Source organism: Crocuta crocuta, unplaced genomic scaffold, assembly GCF_008692635.1.
Source record: "Crocuta crocuta isolate KB4526 unplaced genomic scaffold, BGI_CrCroc_1.0 scaffold1714, whole genome shotgun sequence".
Lineage (NCBI taxonomy): Eukaryota > Metazoa > Chordata > Mammalia > Carnivora > Hyaenidae > Crocuta > Crocuta crocuta.
Window position 1 is genome coordinate 46494 of NW_027529579.1, and position 10198 is coordinate 56691.

Consider the following 10198-nt stretch of genomic DNA (forward strand, 5'->3'; position numbering starts at 1 on the left):
AACACTAAGTACAACAACATAAGGTTAGTATATTTTATGCTGTTTGCTTTCTATTGGAGACCAAACTCTGTGTATATATGTATGTATTATATACACGCATATATGCACATATCAGGGTTTACAGATCAGAAAGAATTAAAGCTTCAATTAAGAAGACTTTGAGAGTCATCTTTACCGGTTATTTTTTTTGAAATACTTGTTTTTTCAAATATGGCATAATTAGGCTTTTTCATATTTGAAAAAAAAAAAAAAAAGCAAGTGCATTCCTGGCANTTTTGGTTTTTCGGAAGAGGGACTCTATAGGGATTACTTGCAATGCAAATTTAACTAATAAGACAAGATATTTTTGTACATGTTTTTACCTTCAATTTATAAAGTCTTTGAATAGTCCAATTTGATTAAAATGAATATCTGTAACATCGCTTTTCTATAAAATACAGAACCTATTATTCGCAATATTTCCATCGTATCTTTTTTCAGTTTATTTGTATATTTACAGCTTACGCTCTTTGGTTGCCAGAAAGTGTTTGTTGTTTCTAAAAGTAGAGTTTCTACAGGTATATTTCTTTATTTTTTTCTTCAGCATCCATTTTTTAAATTTAGGTAAAATTGACATATAACATAATAGAGATTTTAGTTATATAATATAATGATTCAAAATCTGTATACACTGTGAAATGATCAGCAATATAAGTCTAGTTACCATTCATTGTCATACAGAGTTGCACATTCTTTATTTTGTGATGAGAACTATTAAGGTGGACCCTCACGACACCTTTCAAACATGCGCTACGATATTACTGACTGTTGTGCTAGGCTGTACATTACGTCCAGATGACTTACTGTTTTATAAGTGGAAGTTTGTACCTCATGACTCCCTTCAGCCATTTTGCCACCCCCCAACCCCTCTCCCCTCTGGCATCTACCATTTAGTTCTCTTTATCTGTAAGTTTTGTTGTGTTTTGTTTTCTATATTCTACATATACGTGAAATCATACAGTATTTGTCTATATCTTTCTGACTTCTTTCACTTAGCATAATACCCTCAAAGTACATTCATGTTATCACAAATGGCAAGAATTCATTTTTTTATGTCTGAGCATATTCCATTGTGTATATGTGTATGTATGAATATGTATACACACACACATGCATGCCACATCTTCTTTATTCACCCTTCACTGGACACTTAGGTTGTTTCCATATCTTGGCAATTGTAAATAATGCTGTAGTGAACATAGGAGTACATATATCTTTTTGAGTTATTGTTTTCATTTTGTTTGGATAAACACCCAGAAGTTGAATTGCGAGATCATATGGTAGTTCTATTCTTAGTGTTCTGAGGAAGCTTCATACTGTTTTTCATAGTGGTTGCATCAACTTACTTTCCTAACAACAGGGCACAAGGTTCACTTTTCTCCACGTCCTCCCTAGCAGTTGTTATTTCATAGGGTTTTGTTTGCTTGTTTGTTTGGTCATAGCCGTTGTAACAATTGTGAAGTGATAGCTTATTATGGTTTTGATTTCCATTTCCCTGATGATTAGTGCTGTTGAGCATCTTTTCACATGCCTATTGGTAAAACGTCTATTCAGATCATTTGCCTATTTTAAAATCTGTGTTTTTGGTGTTGAGTCATATTAATTTCTTTATATATTTTGGATATTAACCCCTTATTGGATATATGATTTGCAAATATTTTCTGCCATTCAGTAGGTTATCTTTTCTTTTTGTTGAAGGTTTCCTTTACTGTGCAGAATCCTTTTAGTTTGATGTAGTTTTACTTGTTTATTTTTGTTTTTATTACCTTTGCTTTTAGAGGCAAATCTGAAAAAATATCATCACCATGACTACTGTCACAGAGCTCACCACTTAGGTATTCTCTTAAGAGGCTATGGTTTCAGTTCATACATCAAGTCTTAATCCATTTCGAGTTAATTTTTGTGTATTGTATAAGACAGTAGTCTAGTTTCATTCTTTCAAATGTGATTCTGCCCTTTTTTCAACACCATTTATTGAAGGGAGTGGCCTTTCTTTATTTTATGTTTTTACCTCCTTTGTTGTAAATTAATTGACCATATGTGCATCATCTAATTCTGGGATTTTTATTATATTCCCTTGATCTGTGTGTTTGTGTTTTATGCCCAAACCATATTTTTTTTATTAAAATATTTTTATTTATTCCTAGGAGAGAGAGAGAGAGCGTGAGCAGGGGAGGGTCAGAGAGAGAGGGAGATACAGACTCTGAAATAGGCTCCAGGCTCTGAGCTNCCTCCCTCCCTCTACCCAACTATTTTTCTCCTTTTTCTCCCGCTTCATCCTCCGTTAACTTCCTCCTAATCCACCTATATGTGCAAATATATAGTATGTGTCCTTCTCTACCTGACTTATTTCACTCAGCCTAACACCCTCTAGTTCCATCCATGTTGCTCCACATGGCCAGATTTCATTCTTTCTCATTGCCATTTAGTATTCCATTGTATAGATAAACCACATCTTCTTGATCCATTCCTCAGTTGGTGGACATTTAGGCTCTTTCCATGCTTTGGCTGTTGTTGAGACTGCTGCTATGAACATGGGGGTGCATGTGCTCCTATGCATCAGCACTCCAGTATGCCTTGGGTAAATTCCTAGCAGTGCTACTGCTGGGTCATAGGGGAGTTCTATCATTAATTTTTGGAGGAACGTCCATACTGTTTTCCAGAGGGTTTGCACCAGCTTATATTCCTACCAGCAGTGTAGGAGGGTGCCCATTGTTGAGAGTGCTGCTATGAACATTGGGGTCCATGTGCCCCTATGCATCAGCATTTCTGTATCCCTTGGGTAAATTCCTAGCAGTGCTATTGCTGGGTCATAGGGGAGTTCTATTGTTAGTTTCCTGAGGAACCTCCACACTGTTTTCCAGAGGGGCTGTACCAGTTTACATTCCCACCAACAGTGTAGGAGGGTGCCCATTTCTCCACATCCTCGCCAGCATCTAGAGTTCTCTGATTTGCTCATTTTAGCCACTCTGACTGGCGTGAGGTGGTATCTCAGTGTGGTTTTGATTTGTATTTCCCTGATGAGGAGGGATGCTGAACACCATTTCATGTGTCTGTTGGCCATCTGGATGTCCTCTTTGGAGAAGTGTCTGTTCACGTCATCTGCCCATTTCTTCCCTGGATTGTTTGTTTTTGGGGGGTGGAGTTTGGGGAGTTCCTTATAGATTTTGGATACTAGCCCTTTATCTGTCATTGGCATTGGGTGTCTATTAGTTTTATGGATTCTTTCCTTTGCCTTGCAGAAGCTTTTTATCTTGATGAGGTCCCAGTAGTTCATTTTGGCTCTTGATTCCCTTGCCTTTGGGGATGTGTCAAGTAAGAAATGGCTGTGGTTGAGGTCAAGGAGGTTGCTTCCTGCTTTCTTCTCTCGGGTTTTAATGGTTTCCTGTCTCACATTCAGGTCCTTTATCCATTTTGAGTTTATTTTTGTGTACGGTGGGAGAAAATGATCTAGTTTCATTCTTCTGCATGTTGCTGTCCAGTTCTCCCAGCACCATCTGTTAAAGAGGCATTTTTTTTTTTCCCCATTGGATACTCTTCCCTGCTTTGTCAAAGATTAATTGGCCATACATTTGTTGGTCCACTTCTGAGTTCTCTATTCTATTGCATTGTTCTGTGTGTCTGTTTTTGTGCCAATACCATACTGTCTTGATGATGACAGCTTTGTAGTAGAGGCTAAAGTNCTTCTTCAATTTCCTTCATAAGTTTTCCATAGTTTTCATCATGAAGATCTCTTCTATCTTTGGTTAGGTTTATTCTAGGTATTTTATGTTTTTTTGTGCAACTGTGAAGGGGATCAGTTTCTTGATTTCTCTTTCTGTTGCTTCATTATTGGTGTATAAAAATGCAACCAATTTCTGTACGTTGATTTTGTATCCTGCAACATTGCTGAATTCACGGATCAGTTCTAGTAGGCTTCTGGTGGAGTCTGTTGAGTTTTCTATGTAGAGTATCATGTCGTCTACAAAAAGTGAAAGTTGGACTTCTTCTTTACCCATTCTGATGCTTTTTATTTAATATGAATATTTTAATAATATTAATTCTTCCAAGTCGTAAGCATGAAATATCTTTCCATTTATGTGTGTTTTCTTCAGTTTCTTTTATCAATATCTTACAGTTTTTAGCATAGAGATCTTTTGCCTCCTAGGTTAAATTTATTCCTGGGTACTTTATTCTTTTTGAAGGAATTGTAAATTGGGTTGTTTTCTTAATTTCTCTCTCTGACAGTTTGTTGTTACTCTATATAAACCAATTTTTGTATATTGTTCTTGTATCCTACAGTTTTACCGTATGTATTAGTTCTAACTATGTATTAGTTCTAACACTTTTTGGTGGCTTTTTAAGGATTTTCTGTGTTTAAAGTCATGTTGCCTGCAAATAGTGACAGTTATTTCTGATTTGGGATTTTGATTTATTTATTTGATATATTTACCATTATAAAACTAGCTCTGGGTTTTACTATGGGAACAAGAGCTTGCTCAGTCCATTACAAAACATACACACAGAGAATAACCTTCATAATTGGTCCAGATTAGGTTTGCCAGATCTAGGAAATAAAACTCCACGAAACCTAGTTAAATTTGCATTTCAGATAAGCAACAAATACTGTTTTGGTGGAAGTATGTCCCAAATTGCTCACCGTTTATCTAAAATTAAGATCTTAGTTGGCATCCTGGATTTTATCTGACAACTCTCTTTAGGATTCTGTGGGTCTTGGATTCATGGCTTTTTTTTTTTAATGTTTTATTTATTTCTAGGAGAGAGAGAGAGAGACAGCATGAGCAGGGGAGGGTCAGAGAGAGAGGGAGTCACAGACTGAAACAGGCTCCAGGCTCTGGGCCATCAGTCAGCACAGAGCCCGACGCGGGGCTCGAACCCATGAAACGTGAGATCATGACCTAAGGGAAAGTCGGACGCTTAACCGACTAAGCCACCCAGGCGCCCCTGGATTCATGGCTTTTAAAGGAAATATCTGCTCCCTCAACTCATTCCTGCTAAATCTGCATCTCACTCAAGTATATTGTCTCTTTTTATAACATTTTATCAGAGCTAGGTTGAAAGTTATTCTTTGTAGATGCAAGATACTGTTCCTTCTAAGTCTCAGAGTTCTTTTCTTATTTAATGAGCTTCTGATTCAATGACAAATGAAGCTGGCCTTTGCTTTTCATTCCCTCACAGCCATTTTGGCCATAGCAGTTTATAATCAAGCAGTATGGGGAGAGCTACTTGTACTCTGTAACATCAGGGAAGAAAAAATAAATCTATTCTAAATTACATGTGAAAGTTGTGATGAAAAGAGGCTAATTTGTCATGATGTAACTGAGCATCTGATACAGAAATTAGATCCAGTGCTAGATCTTAAACTGGACTACATTTCATGGGTGGATCATGCACTCTTAATGTAGACACTATGCCACCCTCTTCCCTTGGTCTGCCCTGGAAGTTGCATGCAAACATTTTCTGTATACACTAATGGCTTCTCCGTGTCTGAAGACATTTGCTGCCATAAGAGAGTCTCAGCCAGTTTGAGGGTGCAAAGGAAGCAGAGTTAGTGCTGCCAGAGTCTCCGTTAATTAGCCAACGAGGAATGGGAGATGATGGATAAATCCCCAAGAATTCTTGCCCATGGTGGGACAGTTCCAAGGTGTTTCTTAATTCCCACAGTCTCTCAAAGGTTTCCCAGCAAGACTGGGCCCCAGGTGTCCATGAGGGAAACTGCCTCACAGTCTCACTCATAATGCCTCCTGAGATCAATTCCCAAGTAAGCTCTTTGCATCTGAATCCTTGGCTCAAGATTGGTTTGCAAAGAAACTCAACCTGACAGTCTTTTTATCCTGGAGGCCAGAGTACGATCCAGCTTTCTACTGACTAAATGTGTAGCTTTCTTAAGGGTCACCTGGCAGGCTCATTCGGTTAAATGTCTGACTTTTGATTTTGTCTCGGGTCATGACATGACTTCGGATTCTCTTTCTCCCTCTGTCTCTGCCCCTCCTCTGCTTGTGTGCCTGCTCTCTCTCTCTCTCTCTAAACAAACAAATAAATAATTAGTTTTTCTCATGTTTTTCATATCTTCACATTGGAGATAATATTGGTTTTAGTGTTTCTATTGGATTTAGAATGTGAGGCTTTTTAGCAAAGGGCAAGACTAAGGCTAGTAACATTGAACATCAGAGGGAATGATGTTGGCACTGGATCCCTGGAGTATGAAGAGGAAGCCAGGAAGGACTCCAAAAGAGAAATGACAGAGTAATGTCAGGCTGGCCATGAGTGTGAGTGACTTAGGGCAACTACAAGGAAAGGTGTCAGCTTGAAACCCTGAACAGGCTCTTCATGAAGGATAGACAGGCCATCTAGAATCTTCATATTCTGACAATTACCTGATTTTTTTGCACTTTAATCTAGAAGATAATAGAGTCAATGGAATGGAAAATATTGGACTAATACTGTCATAAGATGTGAATAGATTGTCCACTACTTGAAAGTATGCCATTTCTTATGAGTATGAAATTGTTTTGATGAGAATAATTTGACACAAAAAGCAACAGAATTATATGCAAGTTGACTATCTAATCCTTTACATCAAGGGCTTATGCATATACGTGCGTAAAGAGACACAGAAGGAATTGGTTTCCAAAGAGTGAGGCCAACTTCTACCTTTAGCTGTTTGAACCCACTTCAGGCTATATTATTTTTTAGGTAATTAGGATCAGGGAAAAACATATAGCTAAGAGAAAGCATGGCAATTGATAGTACTCTTTTGTTACTTGAAGTAATTATGGGGAGAATAAAGTGATTTAACAAAATGAAAGAATTTATAAAGGTGTTAAATTTATTTATTTATTTATTTATTTAAAGTTTTTATTTAAATTCCAGTTCACATGCAGTATAATATTAGTTTCAGGTGTACAGTATAGGGATTCAACACTTCCATAGAGCATGTCTTGCTCATCAGGACAGGTGTACTCCTTAATTCTCATCACCTATTTCACCCATCACTGACCCCCCCCCCCAACTCCTTTCTTATAACCATCAGATTGTTCTCTGTGTCTGGATTTATTTAAAATGTTTTCATGTTTGTTTATTTTTGTGAGAGAGAGAGTAGGGGAGGGGCAGAGAGAGAGGAAGACACAGAATCCAAAGCAGGCTGCAGACTCCAAGCTTTCAGCACAGAGCCTGATACAAAGCTTGAATCCACAGACAATGAGATCATGACCTGAGCCAAAGTCAGACACTTAACCAATTGAGTCACCCAGGTGCCACAGTAGTTGAATTTATTTAAATGGGAAGCATATATTTTCTTAAAAGTACACACTAAAAGGAGTATATTTTGTTGTTGTTATTCTTGCCATGCTTCATAAAACAGAAAAAGATAAATGTTCTTTCTTGAGGCAACTGAGTTCAAACTGAAGCTTGATTTAAGTAGTCATCAATTCACTTTGCAGCTTTTCTTCCCAAGAATTGTAGGTGAATGAAAATAAGGAAATTTCCTCTGACAACCAAATACATCAGCAACCTTAGTAGTCGAAGAAAGCAACTCCACCCAGCTGCATCGCCACACTCGTCACCTAAGTTAACATTTAGGGTTGTTAGCTATGTATAGTTAGACATTACATTCTTTAGTCATCTTCCTTCTTTTTCTAAGAGATGATTACAGATGACAAATCAAAGAAAAAACACAGATTTTGTGGCCCGGAATCCATTTAAATTCTACTCAGGTCAGAGGCCTCTGCCTGGTTCTTTCTATCTCCCTCGCTCCCTACTTCTTCCCTCCCACACTCCCTCTGTTGGAAACCTGAAAAAAAAAAAAAAGTTTGTGGGCCTTGCAAGTGCACCGTGGATATCACAGATATGCTTCTCTGTGTTCTGTGACAGGACCTTTTGCCATATCCATTTGAACAGCATTTTATTATGAGGCAGGCCTGAAATGCAACCACTGTGCATCACTGTGGGGAGAGGTCACTTGTACGGAATCTGCCATTAGGCAAGGCGAAACCAGTCAAACCTCTGTTGGTGGTTACTGTTAAATGTAGCCAGAGTGTTGACTCTGGGTAACTGGGAAAAGTGGAGTGTGCTGCAAAGTTTGGAAAAACCAGTCATTCTTCATAGCTGTTGCTTTAGATCTGAGTCACCCAAAAGTTTGCTTTAGGTTTACTTTAGATCTGAGTCACCCAAAAGTTATTCTCTTGGGAATGAATGAATTGAACTTCTCCTTCCCCTTGCAGAGGAACATGGCAGAAATAATTCTGGTGGGTTACTTTTGTCTTAAGAGACCGACCATGCTGTTGATAAGGAATTAAAGGGTTTCCCTTGAAGGAGTGACGGTATTGTTGAGGAAAAATCTGTTGTGGGCTTGGGCATTGATTAATGGGAAGGAAGCTTGCTATTTTAGAGGGTCTTACCATCAAAAAGAAAGTATTTGACTGAAGAGCCATTTGTCTCAAAGCACAGACTGAAATGTGGTTGAAGGTTTAGTTTACTAGCCAACTTTCCAATTCTTTTGAGAGGTTTAGACTTCTTGTTTTTAATTACATCGGCTTAGTAACAGCATCAACAAAATCCTTACCATATAAGCTATTAGAATCTGCAGATGTAAATATGACATATGCACTACACTCTGACTTCACTGAATGTTCTATGTTAAGTACTGATGAATACAAATGAAATGGTCTTTTACAAGCTCACTCACCTAGCCTTTGCTTGCAGCTTAGTTAATCTCAAGCATTTGGGTTGCCAAGGTTGTGAAATACCCTCTTCTGGTGACCTTTAAAATGATTTTGATGCTCACGTAATGGGGAAGTTTTAAGTGTAATCCTGCTAAAGGACTTGGCATTTGATTTCATTCCATTGCATTCTGTTCCATATCATTGAACAAACACTCATTAAAGCACAATGGGTGCTATGAAGAATATAGAGACCGACTATATATGGAATCTTCCTCAGGAAAGTCATGCTAGTACAGCAGATAAAGACAGAAAACAAGTGACCATTGTACAAGGCAGAATATGGCAAATGACTTGAGAATATTAAAAACAGTGAGTTATTTGGACAAAGGAGATGAGTTGGCAGAAATGTAGGGTGTATGTCACTTGCCTGGATTATGTGTTGCACTGTCTTCAGCGCTAAAAGACTACAACCTGACCATGAGGGGTCTTGAACTCAAGACTCAGGCATGGAGGTATTCCATGGATAATAGGTAGCTATTATTGATGAGAAATTAAACTAAAGAGTGGTGATTTAGAAAAATTTATCTTAATTTTGTAGGAAGATATATCTTATAAGATAAATTAGAGCACAGTTGAATAGGAGGCCAGAAGACATGTTAGGAAGATACTGCAGAGAGTATATAAAGCCTCACTGGAGGCATGTCAGTGAAAATTGTTGTCAGGTATAAAGAACGTTTTGGAAATCAACCGCACAAGCAGCAGAACTAAACTTAGGAAATGAGCAAGAGGATTGAAATAATAGATTGTGAGACTGGGCAATTGGGAAGCCAAAACTGTATTAAAAAATAGCTAGTGTTAAGTAGAAATGAAATATTTGGAAGGTGAAGGAGGATTTTGAAAAGCCTAAGAATGCCATGCAATCAAGTAGTGCTTTTAGTGTCTAGTCAGCTCTCCTCAATCTTTAGTAAGATTAAAAGTTATCAGTTACTGCTATGAAATTCCATCTTATTTCCTATTACTTTATAAGTGATTAGTGAATGTTTGATGGCTATCACAGTAAAAATAAGCAGTGTAATCAGGAAAAAATACTGTGCTACAGCCAGAAAATCAGATAGACCTCTTCTGATTTCTCTACTGCCTAGCCAAATACTTAGTACATAATTGGTGCTCAGTAAATGTTTTTTGTTTCTTTTTTTGGTAGCAGGTGCTTTAAATTATTTTGACTAGCTCTCTTTCACATGCAAGCCTCATCATGACTTCCTTTCTTATAGACACATAAATACGACAACTTAAATAAGCAAAAATTGTGAGTAGGGGCAAGGAAACGACTTATAGATGTGGAAGGAACACATCTATAAAGCAACGCACATGGAGATATTATCCCTGATGCCCTCTGACTACCTTTCACATTTGTTCCTTCCTTCTATCCCTGTTTCATTTCCTCTTAAAATATGTTAATGGCTGTAATCCTGGCATCTTCATAAATAGCGCAGACG

At 37.8% G+C, this 10198-nt stretch overlaps 1 protein-coding gene across 1 annotated transcript in view; it reads left to right on the forward strand.

Moving 5' to 3' along the window:
• The window catches only part of LOC144229586 (dystrophin-like), a gene marked incomplete at its 5' end in the record, with an annotated part of 111510 nt that overhangs the window by 38228 nt on the left and 63084 nt on the right, over positions 1-10198 (forward strand). The window contains 1 exon segment of the mRNA XM_077761689.1: positions 7-23. Coding sequence (XP_077617815.1) covers positions 7-23 — 17 coding nt within the window.